The sequence below is a fragment of the Dermacentor albipictus genome, chromosome 5 (genome assembly GCF_038994185.2).
Source record: "Dermacentor albipictus isolate Rhodes 1998 colony chromosome 5, USDA_Dalb.pri_finalv2, whole genome shotgun sequence".
Classification (NCBI taxonomy): Eukaryota; Metazoa; Arthropoda; class Arachnida; order Ixodida; family Ixodidae; genus Dermacentor; species Dermacentor albipictus.
Genome location: NC_091825.1, coordinates 123,171,907 through 123,193,371, shown reverse-complemented (window position 1 = coordinate 123,193,371; position 21,465 = coordinate 123,171,907). Strand labels below are relative to the sequence as shown.

Genomic DNA, 21,465 nt, shown 5'->3' with positions numbered 1-21,465 from the left:
GCACTTTCTGGGGTACTTATGTTTATCTACTAGAACTAAACCTTGGAGTGTTAGCCAGGACCACACCTCACGGCCTGGAACGTCCGCCGCCTTCGAGAAGTAATCCCTCTCAAGTTGTACATCCATACTTTGCGGGAACGAAGCTGTTCCGGTACTCTTTTCCCTCGTTCATTCAGCGATTGGAACTCTACTGTACATCAAATCCCGGCCGCGGCGGCCGCATTTCGATGTGGGCGAAATGCGAGAACGCCTGTGTACCGCGCATTGGCGCACATTAATGAATCCGAGTTGGTCAAAATTAAACCCCAGGCTGTCCCACTATACGGCGGGCCTCGTAATCAGATCGTGGTTTTGGCACGCAAAATCCCAGAAATTGTTAACTCTGCTGTATAGAGTGTACTGTGGAGGCCAGCTCCGAGGAATGACCCCTGAATTATGTGTTGATACTTCTGAATATTGTCTAATAACACCTTATAACCCTCGACGGCTTGGGCAGCTCTTGCTGCCTGCTGTCTATGTAAACAAATAAACAAAAATAAACGAATAAACTAACTTTTCGGTGAACTACGTGAAAATGAAGTGCTGAAAAGATTATTTAACCAGATTGAACTGTAACGCTGCTCCTTATGGGCAATGAAGCTACGCGGACATTAGCCGGCGCACCAAGGTGACGCCACGGGAGACGGGCTAAATATTCTGCGCTATCAGGGTAAGATTATCTACAAAGCCAAGAAAGCGCAAATACGGCGACGGTCTGACCCTTCCGTTCTCGCACTAAACAACCAAGCGCGGCAAAGGCCGCCGATACCCAGATCTCGAGCGCCTTTCGAAGTGCCGCCCGGAGAAATCCGGCAATAAAGTACCTCGCAGATAAAGATATAGCCGCAGAACCGTTTGCAATTACATGCCGAGACCCTCAAGACACGAGACGATGCTCAAGGCGACACGCCTGGAGAGGCATTCGAGAGTGTCGACAAGGTTCGCATGCGATAAAACAACGCCGGAAACAGATAAACGGGCACGGGAAACCGAATTTCGTGGCGCACGCAGTGTAGTGACGCAGCAAAAGTGTTTCCGACTTTGTGAACGCGGCATACGACAGTTTCCGTATAGACTACAGTCGTATCCGCTATAAGTGGCGTATTTATTGCAATTTACGCAACTGCTGGAACGAGTGTTTACGCAGCTAGAAACCGCCTACGTTCACATTGAGCCTTTCGATAAGATAAGTTTTTTACGACTGGCCAATCACCGTTCTGAGACAGCCGCGTTTCGCATTTATTATCATGGCGCCGATCAGCAAGCGGCTGTTAGCGCAGGCCGAGGCTCTTCAAGCCCAAAGTTTTCAGGCGCTGGTCATAGAGTATCGGCCTCTGTCGCACTTCAATTAGTTATTCATCGCTGCACAACGAAGAAGCTTCCGCACTTAGCATCATCACTAGGCACGGGTAATGTACACAACACAATGAGACCGCAAAACCGCACTGCACTCAGGGACACCGTGCGCGTTCGGCGCGAACACGGGAAAACGCGGATGGCGTCGGCAGCAGCAGGATGGCTGGGATGGCCGTCACCGGATGAAAACGCGGAATATGGGGAGGCCGGAAGCTCCGTGATCGGAAGATGCAAACCGAAACTGCTTCGCGCATTGGCGGCGTCGTAACAGTCGGATCATTGCCTGTCGTAAAAGTAGCGGGTACTCCAACATTTACGCCCAGGCTGGTTGCGATTGTTGCGTACTTTCCGCTCAATACAGCAGTAGTGTGAACAAAGTAGTTGCGCTTTTTGCGTTTACGCTTACGTTCCGTGCGAACAATCCGTGCGTAGCGCACGTAGTCTGAACATAGCATAACGAAGCAGCTGCGTGAAATATTGCAAAAGAAGTGAAATGTGCGGGAATCTTGCTGCACTTAGAATTCCGCAATTGCAACATGTGCGTAATTAAATAGAATATGAACAGTTGAATTAGTGGGACCGATATTGAAGCTTACCGAGTACGATTTGTCGTGTCCGCCTATTCACGCAATCTGGCTAAGCTGAGGAATGATGCGCTACGCGCTCCACGCATGCTTTTCATCTATGGGTGTTAGCTATATTAAACAGCAATTGTTGCGAGTGACGCTTGTGCGCGTCCTTCTGTTCCATCTTAGTTTGTTACCGCTTTGTTTCCAAGATGCGTGGGATAGTATACGATATATCCATCGCTTGTTTAAACCAACGATTTCTGTCGGTCAGTTCTGCGCGGTTCGCGGTAAATGCGTGTAACTACCGGCTGCGAACCCTTTGAATGGATTCGGGATCTAACCGCGTGGACAGAACTACATGCGTGCATTAAGATGAATCTTTACCTAAGGCGTTTCTACCTAAATAGAGTAAAACCTCGTTACAACGAAGTCAAAGAGGGAGCCGAACATTACTTCGTTAAAATGAAACGACTATAGAGATTGGTGGGAGTGAATGGAAAAAAAAAGACCGAAAAAAAAAGACATGCAGAAAATGAGACCAGGTAAAAGACAGAAGCGGGTACACGCAGCAAATAATTTACTCGATAATTAGTTTTGGGCGCTGAGGAATGCTGCTGAGGTAAATTTGACGAACGCAGAAGTAAATGAGCTACTTTGTGTTCTTTAACGCGAACAATACGAAATTCAGGTGACACTGTTAGCTCTCCAAGGAAGGAAAGTGTGGGGTATCGCAACACTTGTGCGGCTCTGCGGTGTACGCCAGGTTATTTCGTTTTCCCGAAGACGACAGGTAAGCACTATTCTGCTCGGCAAGCGTTTGACTTTCGTTATTCGGGAATTTTCTTGTGGTCGCGGAAACCGTAAACGAACCGGAGTAGCTTGGTGCCTCTGTCTGGTGACCGTACATTACGTTCGACGAGTCTGCGTTAACTTTGTTCTTGCTTGGCATTCCAATAATTTTTGCCCACTTACGCTGACATGCGCGATTGTAGAAAGAAAGAAAGAAAGAAAGAAAGAAAGAAAGAAAGAAAGAAAGAAAGAAAGAAAGAAAGAAAGAACTAGTTTGCAGACAATTAAACGTGTGGTGATAAATTACTGCTATGTCTCAAGGCATGCGATGAGCTTGCAACGATCATCTATCCGCTACCAGTCTTGCATTAGAGTGTTTTATGAAATTTGGTTCCTAACAGACAGCAAATCCCACGCACTGTGGGAATCGATGTAAGCGAAGCTTTCTGTGCTGTTCGCTTCGATTGATGATGATTGGCGGTGATGTTGACGGCGAATGTTTCAATTTCTTCGACGTCTATAGTCCAACACGAGAGTGGCGAGTAGATGTTAAACGCTATCTCGCGTGCTCCACTGCCGTTTTTCTGCGTAGTACAAAGAACATAAAGTGGGAGGGAGGGAGGGAGGGAGGGAGGGGGGGGGGGTGATTGCTGGAGGTGTTGTGTGCCATACTTCACAAACCTCCGAGAAGGTTGATCATTCTCATTGCCTCATATGGCACACCACATCGTGGCAGGAGTATTAAAGTTTAAATGAATTATGGCGCTGCGCGTGTCAAAACCACAATCGAATTACGAGTCACGCCGTAGTGGCCGACTGCGGATGAATGTTCCGCCGTGGCGTTCTTTAATTTGACCCTAAATCTAAGTGCACGAGCGTTTTGAAGCGAGCTTTCTTTGCCTCTTCCTTCGGCTTTCCCACTGCTGCTGTCTGGCACACCGCGTCGGCGGGTGGTTCAGAGCGTGCTGCAATTCGACGCGGTGCAAAGGTACAAACGAGATTCTTGCGTCGTATTTCTTCTCTGCTGCGCTCCTGTCATGTATTCACACGCTCTGAACCATCCTTCTATGCGGTGCGCCACACAGCAGCATCACCAGCATCACCAGCAGCAGCAGTGGGAAACTCGAAGGAAGAGGAAGAGAAAGTTTCGCTTTAAAAAACCACCCGAAAATGACGCAAGAGGACCGGCCTGCAGACGTTGAAAGCCGTATCACCACTGCGGGGACCAGGTTATCCGCAGCACACATTCGAATCCGGCAAAATCGAACTACATTGGCGAAATACTGTGCGACTCCTGATGCTTTCTCGCACAGGTGATTGAATCGTCATCCCTGCAGACTTATCAATAAAATGCAATCAAATATCCAGCTGCCGCACGTGCTAATACCACGCGCGTCACCGAACATACCTGTGCTCGGGTGTGGCCGCCAGGAAGACGTGCGCCAGCTGATGCGCGCCGCTCAGTATGGGCGGCAGGCAGGCCAGTATCTGCACGTACAGCTGGAACCGGCCGTACTCGCCGATGTGGTCCAGGACCTTGTCGAAATCCATGACGAGACAACGCGAGGGCGCAGGAGAGCGAGACAGCACGCAGCGGCGTCTATACAGAACAGCGGGGCTTCGAGGGGGGCCAGACCGGCAGCAAAAGGCGAAATCCCGAGCTGTTCCGTTGTTTCTTTTGTCTCTTCGCCTTTTTGTTTTCCCACGGGGTCACGTTCGGTACAGGGCAGCCCGTCGGCGCGCAGGCAGGCGGAATAGTTTCCGAGTCGGCGTTAGCGTGGTGTCCCTTTCACTTCTGCTGTTGCGAGGCGCCGGTTCGTGGGAGCGGATACACTGTGGTGTCTCGCCACGGTAGCCCACGAGCAAGCAGCAGAGCTCGCGGTAAACCGAACGCAGGGCCACGAGACCCGATGGCTGCTCGAGGCGCCTTTGCCGGTCGCGCGCTTTGCCGGCACTGGTGGCGCAGACACGGGCCAACGCTGGCTGCTGCAGCTGAGCGAAGAGCACTGCTGGCCCGGCCCGGATGGATGAGCTTATCTATCCCGTCTCGCGGGCATCTGCCGACGACGGCTGTCGATGAAAGAAGGCGGCGTCGGTGCGCTCAGAAGAAGATTGGTTGTATAGCTACATCGTGCTACCGTGGGTCTTTTTCCAATGCGTGGGCCGTCAACGCCGACGGAAGTGAGCGTCAGGCCCCGAGAAACGGGAGCTATAGTTTAATTAAATTCTGTGGTTTTTGGTGCCAGAGAGCCCACGATCCGATCATGAGGCACGTACGCGGCACAGCGGAGGGCTCCGGATCGATTTTGATCAGCCGGGGTTCTTTAACGTGCATTCAATGTACGATATACACGGGCGTTTTTTCTTTTCTTTCTTTCTTTTTTTTTGCTGCATTCCGCCCCCATTGGTATGGCCGCCGGAATCGAACCTGCGTCCTCGTGCTCAGCAGCCGCGCAGCGTCATATAGCCATTGAGCTACCGCGGCGGGCCGTTTTAGTGTAATATATATACTATATAAGAAATACTTCAGGGCAGAGGGAGGTAGGGGACGTACGTGAAATGTTCGTATATGCTCGGTACGCTGAACGTACCGGGAGGAAGTGCACTGGCACTTTATTCAACGATCGACGGATCGTTTGAGCTCTCCCAAGCGATGTCGTTGCTGTCGGCTACTACAGGAAACTTCATTGACCCATCACCTTCGTTAACATTCCGGCGCCAAATTTAATAATAATAATAATAATAATAATAATAATAATAATAATAATAATAATAATAATAATAATAATAATAATAATAATAATAATAATGATAATAAAAAGCGGATGTACATATTTCTAAATCATGTCATCTTGATGCTGCCTCGGAAGCTTAACACACGTATTCCGACTTGTAAAATTAAAATTTCAGTATACAATTCATGTTCGCGAAAAATGTTAAACGAGGCCTGCCACTTCTTCTTTCCCTATAATTTAAAAGGATGTTTTGTCTTTCTCGTTTCATATAAGGTGCTCAATCTTACCGAAGCCTCTTACGACGACGGTGACAATTTCTTTTAGCTGAAAGGTCTATAGTAGTGGGTATGAGCCACTCATAGAGGAAACCAACTAACCAAAAATCGGTCGCTGTTTTGATGCCGCAACAATGACTCATGCTGTATACAGTATAACATTATGACGCTGCTGTAGACGCTATTTGTTTTTGTGGTGGTGGTGGTGGTAAACTTTATTGAAAGGGGGAAGGGTAAAGGGGGACGTGGCTGAGGGATCGGGCTCTAGTAAGGCCCTCGGCCTGCTTGGCCTTCTCCGCCCAGTCCACCAGTTGAAGCTGTCGGTCGACGTCCTCGGAACTGAGCCAGGCTGTCCAGTCAGTCTCGCTGCTGATGGGGGAATGAGAATACGGGAGCGAGTTGCATTCCCACATTATGTGTGTGAGTGTTCCTGTTTGTGAACAGAGCCTACATTGGTCGCTTTCCTTGCCCCCTGTGATTTTGGTAATGTACTTTTGGTGTGGGTATGTGTTTGTCTGGAGTCGCCTAAACACGACCGCTTGCTTTTTATCTATAGTTGCTTGGCCGGCGGCGGGAGCGCGCGACGCCTCAAGCGATACCTACGGGCTGTATTTCATGATAAGTCTCGCAGGGTTCCTCGTGTCTCTCCTCCTCGTTCACGCCGTCCGCATCCGCGGACGAGGCTCGGCGCGCGAGATCTCGAGCCAAACCGTGAGCCGACGCGTTGCCGGGCACAGCCGCGTGAGCGCGGGGGTCCACACGAGGGTTTTCAAGCCGCTTAGGGGGTGCCACGTGAGGACATGGCGCGCCTGTTTGGAAATTCTACAGCGGACGAAATTGCCGATGGCCTGCTTGCTATCGCTGATGACGGTATTCGCTTCCGCATGCATGGCCATGGCAATCGCGGTTTCCTCCGCTTCCATCACTCGGTCAGCCGTGATTTTTGTCTGTTCTATCAATCCTCCGTTGTGATCTGCTACCACAGCGGTCATGTGTCTCACCGGCCACCGAGCGCACCTCGTAGATACAGAGCGAACTGACCGCGACTATACATACAACTTAGGTTAGATTAGGTTAAGAAGAAACGCCTTCGGTCATCACGCGTCCCATTAGCAGTTGCCAGTGGGTGTCAAATACCTTGGAGACTAAATTTACCACAGGATAGAATATATATATAAACGAGAAGAAAGGTGGTTAACCGAGGGTCTCGACTTTCATTAGTCATATAGGAAGCTAACAAACACTGACACCGAGGACAACACAGTGGAATGTTGTTGGTGTCATAGGGGATTGTTTTTTCATCCACTTTCATTTCCATTAATTTACCGTTTCTATATTTCATTTATTAAGCACAAGTAATTTCCCCTACGTAGTCCTCGGTGTCAGTGTTTGTTGGCTATATATGTGTGCGTGTGTGTGCGTGCGTGTGTGGAGAACGATGATCCTTGCCATGCTGAAATTAGCAATAGTTCGCGGAGCGACTCCTGTAGGTTCGAAGAGACCATCGAGCACCATGCTGTTCCCGATGGGGCATCGAACACCAGCCTCTGCAGTCTGAGTTACAGATTCGGCCTACAGGCGAAGCGTTGACAGCGATAGCAAATTATTAAACAGCTAATACGAAGTAAGGTAAGTAATTCTATGAGCTGCATAAACTGCTGTAAACATTCGCTTGCTAACTAAATTAACAAGCACGTTGTCGTGCACGTGTATGCATACACAGACACATCTCACTTGATGAGCGCGGACACTCGCCATCAGAACGCTGGCATGATGAAGAGCGCCAGTAACAGCGGGCGAATGCCCGTTCGTGCTGCCTTTCGCTTCAACGCGAACTAGGCGCGCGGGAACACAGCGCACACGAAGCCATCAGCTATGTCGGGTCGGTTAGCCTTCGACCCCAGCGCAGATTGCTTGCAAGATAGGACGCGTGCGGTTGTGCTCAGCCGCCGCAGCTGGAGTAGAAGAGGGGATGCGCACTCATCACGGCGATACTGACGGCGGAAATTCGCCTGGAGTGTCCATATAACTGCTATCGCAATAGAACGGCTGCACTCCGGTCCATTTTTCAAGACTAAAATACTGTGATCGTGGCCATATCCGTCACTGGTGAAAAAAAAACGAAAAACAAAAAACGCGCGTTAGTGCAGTTTTTTAGAGTGCACCGGCCTGAGCGACCGTCGTTTTTGGTCGCGTGCTTCTCCCGACGTGAGCGCAGTGCTCCCTCTCTCTCGCTCTCTATTCACCATTTCCTTTCTCCCAGTACGGGGTTGTGAACCGGACGCTCGCCTGGTTTACCTCACTACCTTTCTTACCCCTTCTCACTCTCCCTCCAAGTTCGGCTGGCTCACCCCGCCGAGGTCTTGAATATCTAAGTAGCCAAAGGCCATGTGCTAATCTGCATAAGGCTGTCACATTTTAAATGAATGAAGAAAATACGATTTGCCGGGCTGCAGTTTTGAACGTATATTTATTGCAAACGTTATGAAGATGTATAATTTTCAGGAGAGAGAGAGAGAGAAAGACAGAAAGCTATGAACAGAAAAAATGCAAAAAGGGCTCACTTAAAACAAAGTTTGTTAAATATCCCTAAGACTGCTTTCTGTAGGTATCTGTAGGTATCTCAACCTCATCTATTCGGAAATTATTAAAGCTATTTGTTAGTATGTCGCTTTAGCTCATTCTGCCAACAACCTTTAGCTTAATACTTAAAGGTTCATCACACCATTGGTGGTGCATCTACTTTTTCCGCCTCGCAGACAGCAAGCCAGTATTACACAGTATCTCTACGGCCTTGGTATGCCGAGCACTAAGTCCAACTTTTCAGTCTGAAGTGCTGCCAGGCTGAGTGCGGCTGAAGAAGCCTACAATCTGCCAGTGTTTAATTTCTCGTCTATGGGCAAAATGATGCATTTTCAAAAAAAAAAATTCTATTCTGTGGTTTTATGTGACAAAACTATGGTCCAATTACGAGGCACGTCATCGTGGGACACTCTGAATTCTGACCATCTGAGGTTCTTGAACGTGTACTTAAATATAAGTACATGATCGTTTCTGCATTGTGCCTCCGTCAAAATGCAGCCAGGATCAAACTCGCTACCTCGAGCCCAGCAATGCAACGCCCACAGCCAATAAGCTACCGCGGCGGGTAATGATACATTTAATTTTTACTGCAGTCAACCTTGTTTGTTTTGAATATGTTTTGCAAATAGTATCGCGTCTACTAATCCTGAGAAAAGGTGGTTTGCATTTGAGAGAATGCAGTGTACTGCTTTAGTTTGGGCCTTGGTCGCATATATTTAACGCACTTGCGCAAGTGTAGAACAATCAAGAGCCAATTATAATGAGGACAACCTTTTAAACATGCTAGAAAAAAAATGCATACTTAATGCTATAACGCACTGGGCCAACACAGTTTGTGCAAGTAGAAGCAGCTAGTTTATCTCCACAGTGTGTCTGTACTCATTCACTCTATCAGTTGCCACCTCTTAGCTAACGTGCGCAAGGGCAATTTCGGGCCTCTGCCAGTCATAAATTGTGCAGCGCCACCTGTCGCATCAGGAGTGTGGCAAAGCCCTCTAGAAAGTTGACATACACGGCTCAGAGATGGCTTTTTTGCATAAGTTAGGCGCTTGATGGCCATGCATGGTGCATAAAAGCAAGAGTGCATGAATAAAGTTGCAGCTGCACAGTTTCAAAGATAATGCAAGATGGGTGTACATTTAAAAGGACATTGAATAAAGCCTTCCATTACCAATGTGTGTGTTTCTTGTCTGGTTTAGATTAGTTTACATTGAAATATGCAGTGGCATATTTAAATGTAAGGCAGTTGAGGGTACACTGGTTGCGCCGTCTTTGGTGTTGTCTTACTTTTTTTATGCTGTCTGCATTTCCGTGTTTGAGTATCATTTGCATCATGTTTGTGAAAACTCAAATATGTTTGCGCTGGCGAAGAATGCAGTTTTCAGATGTGGGGATGATGGAGTAATTAGTCTCCCAGAAGTAAAGCACCATCCTTAGACAAATATAAATGGAAAGGAACGTAAACATAGGTTACTTTCACAGACTTGTGGCATTTACGCGCGAGCCTATGCTGCATTGAATACAAAGCTATGCCATGTCTACTGATAATTACTAGGTTACAAACAAATGCAATGAGCCTGCAAAACTGCTCTGTCTATTTTTCATGCCATTTATCAACTATATCAGACAAGCGTGCTTATCCGGTGTTCACATGAACTCAAATGCACTGCTCTCTGGCTAGAGGCAAGTAATGTTTTAGTACGCTGTGTTGATTGTGCATACACTATATGATGAGCCAGCCTTTGGAGCTGGCAGTTTTAGGTAACCTGGAAACATATTTGATGTGTTGTCATCGACTGTTTCAACCACGTGAAATTTGCCTTCACCAGCGCTCATTGTCTTAACTCTCCTCCTCGACTTTGCAGAACCGAGTGCAGTGGCATGGCATCCCATTGGGCTCCTTGGCAATTCATCAGCTATTTTGTCATTTCTCACTTTCAACACCTGCTCAAGGGGCATTTCTCAAACAACTCCTCACTCCAGGAATTGCTGAGGAAGAGCAACATTAAACAGAGTGGCTACTTTAGTTGAGAGGCAGCACCTGGTGATGGCGAGGCACATTTGTAAATGCCAGTCACTGTACTCGGTGTGTGCGCATTATTCTAGGTGGTGGTAATTTTCACTTGTCAGCCATATGCAAGTTTCAGAGGCTACAGAGCTAGCAGGCAGGGTAAGAGTAACTATACCATCGCATTTTATTCTTCAAACATTCGCTGTGCTGAAGTGAACAAGAGAATTGAGTGTTTACAATCCAGTAATGCCTAGTTTTATGAGTACACACTTTTGACGTGGTGTTGGGTTACATCTTCTCATTTGCATCTAAATCATGCAAGATGTGAAAGTTGACTCGTACCAATTCATTTTTTTCTCCTTCACATTTCTACATGCAGCAAAGGTCACAGTGAAACAAAAATATTTTTATTTCACCGTAGAAATAACTGCACACGCACACCCTGCAGTCAGTTGAAGAGCTGTGAAACCGCAGGAAAGTGAGAATTTGGCTTTGCCCATGCCATCCACTTTCCTTGCCTTTTCTTGTGTGGGTGCATTATGCTATGCACAATGCAACCTGGTACTGGGCTCTCATCGCTTTCTTTCCTTTTTCCACAAGTAGACTGGTGCAGAGTCCTTTGTACCTTCCCTGACTTTTTTCACAGGTGGGTTCTTTTTGTCCTGTGAATAAGAACAATAGTAAGCTTGTAAGTAAGGTTCGGCATTTTTTATTTAGATGAAGGAAAAAGAAATCATTTAGTTAGTAAGAATTTAATTATTCGGTTTTAGCTGAAAAGAGTCAATGAAAGCCAATTTACAAGATTACAATCAGTGTGCAGTTGTGAGTCTACACACTTCAATGCGAGGAGCCTGGCGAGGTTAAGATCAGGCATCTGCAACCATTACTTAAGCAACCTTTACTATTTAACACCTATTTTGCCTGCTGCTGTGACAACAATGAGGAGTGGGGAGAAAGGGTGTTTGCAGAGGGGGCAGAGGAGTGCTGTGGCTACTGAGGTGGATGAATTAGGAAAGTGCACTGATTATAATGTGACGGTGTACCTAACCAATCGTTTTTACATGTGTTGTTTGTTGGAACTTTGTAACTGCATATTGTTACAAATAAAGTCTCGTTCTATTTGTCTTAGAATATTAAACGGAGGTGCTCTTTTAATTCCTGTGCAGTCATATCACCGTAGGGTGTTGTGCTCTTCGGAGAGTGTTTCTTGAAAACTTTGCCATTCTGTGTGTTAGATGCAAATGACAGTGGTGAGCTGCAGAATCTGCAGTCATACAGCGTATATCGGGGTCAACAAAATGAACGAACCAGATATCAACTGAAAAAAAAAGAGAGAGTTTTCGGGTGGAAATAAAAAAAAATGCACACTGTATTTTGGGAAAACAAAAACCTAGAATGCTCGATCCTAATCACGAGCCAGTGTACTTGCTCCAGGGCATGAAGTGGAATGTAATGGCAAAAGCACAACAGCGGGACTGCTCCTGCTAAAACCTGATGTGCTCCAAGGTTGTGTTCATGTGGGCTGGCTTGTACATGGTCTATTAGGAAAAATGTTGTGAAAACAGTGCACAACAGGTGTCACTGTGTTAGATTCTTGCACTGCACACCCTCTTTGCATAGCTTTTCCTAATAAGCTGGACGAGCTTGCATAAGTTGGGTTTTGCTTTATCTTCAGCTCCATAAACCGTGCAAAGAGCAGTGGACCAGTGCTTAGATTTACATCAAATTTAGTTCCCTATTCTTTGATTGGTTGTTGGTTTACGAGATGTAAAAGAGTTGTCACAGTGAATGCTCCAGATCAATTTTTTAATCGTGCACCTATATCTAAATACATAAGCTCTTTTGCTCTCCGCCCATAATGAAATAGTGGCTCCCGTGACCAAGCCTGATTAATTTGTCGCTTCTAAACAAAAGGGTAAACTATATAACTGTGCGCTTGTGCAGACTTCAGCAACCGTCAAAAGTTTAAAAGTAATCAAGTTGGCATGTCCAATACTGTTGCAAATGCCAGAGAATGTTGGTTGTGACCAGATGAAATGCCTTTGAGTGGAACCACAAATGAGAATAAGTGTGCAGGGTGACGATAATGTTATGGGAACTTACGAGAAGCTTCTTCTTCAAGACCATTTTCTGCTCAACCACCGTGAGCTCTTTCTGCCTCTCCAGTCGCTTGGTCAACTCTCGATAGCTTTTCTTCATTTCATGTGTTGCTTCCTGAAAACAAGAGAACAGCCAATTAACATAAGATGCTGACTGTTAATTTGCAAAAAGAGAAACAAAAGATGAAACAATGATTGAATGTCAGGGCTTTCAAATCTCAAAGCTACACAGTGGAGGGTTTCAGATTAACTTTAACCACTTGGAGTTTATTAACATGCACCTAAATGTAAGCAGGTCAGCAATGTTGCAATCTGCTCCAATCAGAACATAGTAGCATCAGGAATGGTTGACGCTTATTTGGCTACCATGGCGGAATGATGAAACTTCAGGGGAATGGTATCTCACTAAAATAGAGCAGACGCCACCTAAACTAGGTTAAGAAGAGCGGTAGGTGTTGGGGCACACTAAATTTCGTGGGCGTCCTGAACTATGATTACTCATTCAACATGTTGAAACCTCTCTATGGCCCCTTTATGAGCAGTTCATTATTGCAGCTTTTTACTTCTCAAATGAAATCCATGAGGCATAATAAGGCAGAGAATAAACCATGAAAGCATTTCATTGTCAGGTAACACATTGCCTGTTTTCAGTGCAAGCCTCTTTTATCAAATCTGAAGGCCTTTTGTGATCTGCCACTAAAAATAGCTCATCTTAGTAACCAAAGGTGCATCAGTGAACTTGTACAGGACAATGGTGTTGTGTTATCAACAAGAGTGGTGTAGACAGTATCACAGAACAAAGAGAGCTTGAAGATGGCAAAAGCACAACACGAACACAGGCCACATGAGCAGGAACTGCTATTTAAGATCCAGACTTCAATATGTACAGTAGCGCTTGATGATATCGCATACAATTCAAAGAATCGTTACTACAGCACACTATGTAAGAAGTATTACATGGTGCCACAAATAGAGTTGTTGAGAAGGCACTAATTATTTGAATCTGAATATTATTTGGAAAAAAAAATGCAAATCTGTTGCTTCACTGTTGTTCTTCAAGCACAAATTGACTTCTGCTGATTCGGAAGGACTTAGAATATTTCTGTGCCTAGTGCCTACTTTGGCCACAACTACAAGCTAATGCGCTACAAATATCTGACCTTTCTGTCTCAGTTGCCAGTAGTCATTTAGCTGCCTGACTGTCATGATGTGCGTGGGTGCGGTGCATGTCAACACCACGAAGACGATGACGATGCAGAAAGCTGGCAAGTGTGCATCCATACAAATTTGTTGAGGACGAGCTTGGCGGGAAGCTGTAGCATGAGGCTATACGAGGCATGAGTGGAAGAAAAAGAAGCGAAGAATATCTGGGGAGACGCCGGCAATTGTGGAAGATGGTGTCTGAGATGCAGGGATAGCAGCCACTCAAACTCTCAGTCTGTGGTTGCAACAGGCTCCCACCTGGACGCAGGCGCCTCATCTAGTCCGTCCTGAAGCCTGCGACTGGTGAATGCCACAAGGGCACTCAGCCCAGGCCTTGCCAGTGTCTCCAATAACCCAGACAGGCTCCAGCCAGTGAATGTTGACAGGACACCCCGCCACTGTGCCAGGCTCCACACTCCAGATGTGCTCATACCTGCTCCTCACACGTTAATCGAATCATGCCCACTTGACTTGTGAACCCTTTTCATGCATCTTGAACAAGTGCATGAACTTCAGCCTTATTTCTTGTGTGTGTATTGTTTGTTTGCCCTCTGTGCTTTAAATATAGTTTGTTTTATGTGTGGCTTACAGGCGGCTTCATCATTTCCAATGACTTTTATCATTGTGCCTTTTATTTAAGCAAACTGAACACAGAGCTACATAGCTTCGTGACACTGACACAACATTTTCAATACTGCATACTTTTGGCAGCACTATCTGCTGATACATTGAATAACCAAGGTAAGAAAACAAAGACAAGAGAAGATAACCATAGTTACTTCAGCATTTAACCATATCAATCTACCATTGGTAAAAAATAAATGCTTCTTAGTGTTGGCAAATACAGCTCATCCGTGTTAGGTAAAAGACTAATGGCAACCGCATGACACCATCTATCTCTCTAAAAATTTGCAAGACCTTTAATACAGTGGAGCATGTTTCAGGGGTACACAGGATTCCAAAAGAGAATGCATATATCAGAATCCAGTATCAGACCCTGCACCTCTTCAGGAGAGCTTTAGCCTCCATAAAGCTAGTGCACTGCAATGCACAACAATATAAGAGCATCGATGCGTAGCAGAACAATGCTGCAAGCTTCCTTTATGACAGTAAAGCTGTAGTGGCTTCAGGAAGAATGTGTCACCCCGAAATCGTGAACTAATGGCACATTCAATTGGTTTCTACTCTGCTCTGGCTTGCTTTGCAGTGCCTTCTAAAGATTGGAGCAAGAGAATGCTTGCCCAAGCCGAATGTTCAGCAGCTGTTGGATATTAAGCATTCTACCAGTTCACGGGTAAATGGCTAGCATGAGCAAATGGCTAGAGGTTTGTTTCTGTAGCAACGTATCCACAAGCACGGTCAAGGCGTTCCTAACAAGCATTTTTTCGCGAGAGGGTTATCTTGAGGAGGTAGTCTCTGACAACAGCCACAGTTCTCTTTGGGCGAGTTTAGTGAATTCCTTCAAGAGCGGGCCATCTGCTTGTCTCACTCCACAGTTTATTACCCATGGGCAAACAGACAAACAGAATGTTTTAGCCGAACACTGAAAAACTCTATCCAGGTTTCTCTTCTAGAGCGGCAACCACTCCGTCAAGCAGTTATGGAACCTCTGGGCGTCTATAGATGCACTTCACAGGCCACGACAGGTGTTACTCCAGTGGTATTATTGCATGGCACAATGTCCCAAACAAGGTTGTATGTGGTTGGCTTTTCAGCACTAGCCTTTACTAAAGATCTAGCTAAGGAGCTATCACAATTATGCCAAAGAGTCAAGCAGCAAGCAATCAGACAGGAGAAGAGCTGCCAAGGAAACGACGATAACTGTAGGCGATTTCGTTCCTTTGAAACCGTCTGTCTGCTTCAAAGTAGACTTGGAAATTTTGCCACCAACTGAAGTCGCGAGGAAGCAAAGGTCTTCCTCCTTCCAGCTAAAGAATGGCGGGACCACGAACACAGCAGAACTTGCCAAGGTTCTGCAGAGGCACAAGCTGCACCACCATGAATGTCTAACTGAGTTGCTGACACTTCCTGTTGAGCCTGCTGCACCGGCTCCTGCTGTGGTGGTGCAAACGCCACTTCATTCTGCTATGCCGGCGCCTACTGTGGCTGTGCAAATGCCGCTGCATTCTGCTGCGCCAACTCTTGCTGTTACGGTGCAAACACCACTGCCTCCTGCAGCCGTGGTGCACCTGACTTCCTCCGGTGAGCTGCAGTCGCAGCCTCCTGTGGCCATGCTGCATCAGACTCACTCCAGTGAACAACAGTCACAGCCTCTCGCGGTAAAGCCTGCCATCACTCGAGCAGCCGCCTGGCCACAACGAGAACACGAACGACCTGTTTGGTTGAAGGACTTTGTGCCGAAGTAGTGCATGCACAGCATATGTCTTAAGTGAACTGCGCATGTTCCCTCATATACTAACTCCTGCTAACATCACTAACATTCTAAATAAGGAAGGGAGTATGTTGTGATTTAAGTTCACTTTCGGTTTTGCTTTTGTTTCTTTCCCCCGAAGAGGTGTTGTTCCAGCTGTATATATATTTGTGTACTTCCGTATAAAGTGGTTGTTGCAGTCCAAGTATCGGAATGTTCAGACACTCTTCAATTACAACAAACATGTACCGTGTGCTCAGTTTCAACCAACCAGATTTACAGTGCACCACCAGAGCAATTGAAAGCAAACAACTGAGTGTACAATAACAGTGTGTGGCTTTAATTGCCATGTAGTTCCCACTTGCCTTGATCACATCCTCTGGAATATCAGCAATGGATTCCTTGTGAAGAGTTTCGAGTTTGGGTCGATTGAAGGCTCGGCCCAACAGAGACGGGTGAGTTTCCAGCTTCTTGGCAAAATCAAAGGTCTGAGCTACAAAGCATCAAACAAAGGCCAAATATTTTAGTTGCAAGTGCTGCACCGAACATCTAAACAGTCAGATCATGCTACGCACATATGAGGTTGCATAACTAGAATGTCTTATGACATGTTATACACTGCCCCCCTTCGAAGATGTTTTATCATTTCAATAGTCTGCTCCAAAGGCTGAAGCACACAAATCCACAATGCTAAGGTTTTTAAACAGAATGCTTAAAACACAGCGCAACAAATCTGGCCATTATGAGGATGAAGTGCAACAAAATTTGTAGCGGCCAGCTACTTGCATACTTATTCTTTTGTGGTAGCCGTGAACAGTACTTTTGAGGAGCAAATAATTCACCAGTCCGCAAGGCTAATATGAAAAATAAGCCAGCGGTATATGCACATAGGCCTTGACAAGAAGATTTATAGAATTTACACAACAAACCATAATAGACTGTTATACCTTCTTTCTTGGAGTCCACGAAAAATGTGTGAGTTTTTACTCGCCCACTGCTATCATCGAGAAGGTGGAGGTTTGCTTGAAGTCTCTCTATTTTCTAAATAGAAAAAAATGGACGAGGAGACAAATTACTAAAGTGACTACTGCAGAGAAAGCACGAGAACCATTAACTAACACGGCAGGAATCCCCAACTTTGATACCTTTGCTTCGGACACACGCTTTGCGGTGACGTAGTTCACATCTTGTGTCTGCATAAGCTTGAGCTGTGCTGGTGTGAACTCTTGACCTTTCACTTTGTCGTGGTGTTCGCCTCCCTGCAATGTAAACAAGAGGTCGCAGTATGCTCCACGACAGGGTTGATTGCGCATTGTCTCGTGCGCGAGCTTACATCGAGCTTGGCGTTGACCATATGAAAGTAAAATTCATCCGGATTTCTAGTGAGTGCTCGCTGGCGTAGTCGCTTTAGTCGTTTCTGTTTATTCTGGTAGTCCCTGTGAACGAGGAAGATTAACGTGTGTAGTTGCAGGCATACAGCACGCTGTGCAGAAGCGACAATAATAACAGCCGCCTATCAATCATAAGATTACCTTGCTCTGAGCTTGTAGTCCTTCTTTTTCTCTAGTACACCCAGGTGACGCCTGGCCTCGGGCTGAAAGGCAGAATAATTATACAGCGCTCAGTACCCAAGTTACACATACCCGTCACGTGGATCGAGAAGTGAGCTGACTTACCTGCTGTCGCTCTTTGTGTATTCTTTGGCCAGCCTTCGCTGCTTTCGCGAACGAGGACATCCTTGCAGGCGTCGATCGAGCGATAAAATCACGTCAGTAAAGCACAGCTGCTACAAGCACACAATTCCGGTGGAAAATGTGACGCTGTAGGCTGCCATGCTTTCATTGCGATGACGATGAGAATGACAAAATAGCACAGCTAAAACCGAAACCGGAACTTGACATTTTTATGGCCGAACAACCAGCTCCTTGGAATAAGGGGTTCTGGTACAACGTTTGAAGAATTAAAGGGGCCCTGAACCACTTTTTATCGAAGTGGAGAAAGATATTTGAAATGAAGATAGGCTATTTCAGAACCACTTTGCCGCAAAGAGTACTTCAATGCGTTCAGCAGAAACGGAGTGATCGGCAATCAAACACGGCCTCAGCTGTGCTTCCCTTTTTCCTCCAATGCCTTGCACTGCGAAGGCTACGGCGGAGACGTCACCGTGGCGCGCAGTTCAAATTTCCGATTTGGTGCCTATGCCGCGCTCAACGTAAGCCAAACGCGGCTATCCTCAGAGAGCAGCAGTGCGCTTAGCCACTGGACTCGTGGCGGCACTTCGCGGCGGCCGCGGTGTAGCCTAGCGCAGCGACCAATAGCAGCCGCGTATTGGAGTGTCCTTTATGACGAAATAAAGCACACAGAAAAGAGTAAGGATTATGGGGTTTTTGGAACGCGAGCGCTTGAGAAAAAGGTGACTTCTCGCTCCGCTTGCGAGCTCCACGGACCGCGTACGACAGCATAACTTGGCTGAGATGTTCACAATAGCGTATGCTACCCGTGGACTATGTCATTTCACCAAGCCCGAGGGCGCATTTAATAAAAGGGGTCAAGAACAAAGTTGACGTATAAATATAGACATAGGGAGAGCGTCTCGTCACTGCCCGATCACTCAACATCAGACGGCCCTGGTCGACCACCCAGCTGAGGCTCACCTACCCCGTCGTAACACGTGCTGATTAGTTGCTGCGGAGAGCCCATCCTAACTAAACGTCTCGGCAGTTTTCAGAATAGACGGGTGTCAGGAGGCACGGCACTTTCAAATCTCAAGGAGCTACTGGCCCTTAACGTATTGCGAACTACTGACGCCGTAATTTTAAGAAAGGCTTCTAAACAGGAAGCAGTCCTGCTTCGGACTGTCTACCTCATCAATTCCCGAGTGTGATCAAATAACAATATGCATCGCGTGGTCACTAGAGTACAACAATCGCAAGTTACTTACAAACATGCCTTCAAACAAGTCGGACAGCAGGTCATCAAAAGTGAATGAAACTTGTATTATGTGACACTATCGAAAGTCTAACGCAAAAATTCGTTCCTGCATTTTTAAATTTAGAATAATATAGCATGCGCTATTGAGTGATAGGCGACTTGCAAAATAGTGACTGCCCTCTTCCGTACGTAGCCGTGGCCGCACTACTCACTAGAAGATGTGGTTGGAGAACAACGGTTACCTCCACTGTTACCTGAGCTGCAACTACAGACTGGCCTGCAAATAAGTAGCGCTGTATTGGTTTTGGTTGGCTCCGTCTTTAGCACTGTTCCTTTATCCAAGTCATGTAAAAGCTAGGTGATCGACATGCATTATATAAATTCATCAATTCGTAAATGAAATTTTAAAAAATCATCATTTTTAGATATGCAGCATAAGGGTGATAGCGTAATTTGATGCGAAGTGGCTACACGCCTTAGCAATGAAAAGCTTTTGTCAGAAGTCAAAGTGTTGTTTCGGAAACGAAAGAACGTGCACCCTCGTAGTTAAAGCATCCTTGTCCGGGGAGTTCTAAGAGTTTGTCTTAGCGCGGTGTGGTGTACAACACCCCCCCCCCCCCCCCCACGCCCACCCACTCACCCCACCCATATATATATATATATATATATATATATATATATATATATATATATATATATATATATATATATATATATATATATATGTTCGTTCGCGTTGAAGTGAGAGATGGGCAGAGGTCAATTGGCTCGCGTCTGCTGCCGCGATTCCTCACTCTAGCATTTTGACAGCGAGTTTCCGCTGCCGACGAGCGAGATGTGTTCATGTTTACAAGTTTATACAGCCGATAAAACTACTATCCTTACTTCGTATAGCTATCTACTAATTTGCTATCGCAATCGATGCTTCGCCTTTCGGGCGAAACTGCGACTTCTTTATCCCCTACTCTTCCCCCCGTGCATGAGTAGCCAATCGGAACTACCTTTGGTTAACCTCCCTGCCTTTCTATGCATCTCCCTCCCTCCCTCCCTCCCTCCCTCCCTCCCTCCCTCCCTCCCTCCCTCCCTCCCTCTCTTAGCCCTGCCGATAAGCTCTCACTGTTCTAACGGCAGCTCTTGCTGGCCTGCCAAAGAGGCCCTAAATATACCCGCCTATCCGAAACGCCACGCACGAGCAGTGGAAGACTGTGCTGACCAGCTTCATGTTAAGAGTTTCAGCATATAGACTCTACATATAATCTAATGTCGATCTTCATCAACAACAAAGAGAATTGAGTGTGATATGCTATGTGCCCGCTCCGACACATTTCTTAACTATAAAATACTACAAAAATACAAACCTTCATGCAGAAACTTAGGCAGAATTGTCAGCATAGAACTGAAAGTGCAACTATATTTCTGAATAGGTGGTCACTTATGTTACATCCGACTCCTCTGAAAGATGCCAAACGAGACCGCAGATCGCGCGAAAGAAGGCACATTAATTAGTAAAGCTGTATAAATCAGCTTTACTTATGATTTTACGTGCTTTGTGCTTCTCGAACAAAATTATTGTCTTCAGTTCAAATGGAGATGTTCTTTTCAAAAATATTTCATTCATATACGTGAGAAAGAAAGCAGTGAATCCCTCCCATTTTGTTGTGTTTGGATACCATTTGTTGATCCTCAAAGCAACTTTGTTTATATTTCTTGATTAACTTAAATTAACCTAAATACTCGTTTGACAGTACATATGTGTAAGAAGACCGTATGGGTTAATAACTATATGAGACACAGCGCATATAAAAACATGTACACGTATGAACTTATAGTATAAGCTGTTCGTTCGCAATAATACTGAAAAAAAAGTTCACGCATATTAGTTTAATTGTGATGTCCTTGTCAACCCTACAGCCTCAAGGCTCTATATTCGGGACAAATATTCCACTATGGGAATGGACCACCTGAACTCAGAAAAGGAGGAAAAAAGAGAAAAAAAGAAGGGAGAGAGGGAGAAGCAGTATTGCGCGGCGTCTATGACAGGCTGACTGCTCTCAATTTCTCTCTCTCTCTCTAAGTCTCACGGATATAAACGTAACTTAAATTTACTTTTCTCACGGCTTCCGATTCTTGACCAATATAGCCGACAGTGGGTATGCGCCACTGTTATTAAGCATCATCGTCATCATTGTATCCAGCCTTACCATTCGCAAATTTACTACAAAGGAAGTGCCGATATTCAACAGAGTTGATAAACAATATAAAGGCGAAAAAGAAAAGGCGTCAGATTTCTATAACACACGTACATATACACTAAAATTTTCAGAACATAATATAGCGTGCTTTTCTTTTGTCAGCTCGCTCTTACATTCGATCCTGCAGAATTAATGCACGATAAATATCCTATACGATTGTTTCTTTCCGGTGTTGTGTATGGAACATAGCAGCCTAAATCCAATTAATTCTTACACACGACGAGGAGACACAGGAGTGCTTTAATTTAACTG

The 21,465-nt window shown here is 45.8% G+C and overlaps 2 protein-coding genes across 2 annotated transcripts in view; both read right to left on the bottom strand.

Moving 5' to 3' along the window:
* LOC135911640 (organic cation transporter protein-like) overlaps nucleotides 1-4,866 on the bottom strand; it is a 34,935-nt gene extending 30,069 nt beyond the window's left edge. Inside the window, exon 1 of the mRNA XM_065443983.2 lies at nucleotides 4,162-4,866. Within this exon, the coding sequence (XP_065300055.1) occupies nucleotides 4,162-4,304 (143 nt within the window). The 5' untranslated portion in view covers nucleotides 4,305-4,866. The remainder of the gene's footprint in view (nucleotides 1-4,161) is intronic.
* A 5,882-nt stretch (nucleotides 4,867-10,748) lies between these two features.
* LOC135911594 (probable U3 small nucleolar RNA-associated protein 11) lies at nucleotides 10,749-17,878 on the bottom strand. The gene is made up of 8 exons (XM_065443913.1): nucleotides 17,707-17,878; nucleotides 17,563-17,624; nucleotides 17,364-17,466; nucleotides 17,176-17,289; nucleotides 16,978-17,071; nucleotides 16,392-16,523; nucleotides 12,461-12,567; nucleotides 10,749-11,019 (listed from the first exon to the last, which is right to left on the bottom strand). Exons 1-8 carry the CDS (start codon nucleotides 17,764-17,766, stop codon nucleotides 10,930-10,932), a joined length of 762 nt encoding a protein of 253 aa, XP_065299985.1. The 5' UTR covers nucleotides 17,767-17,878; the 3' UTR covers nucleotides 10,749-10,929.
* Nucleotides 17,879-21,465: the final 3,587 nt, after the last annotated feature.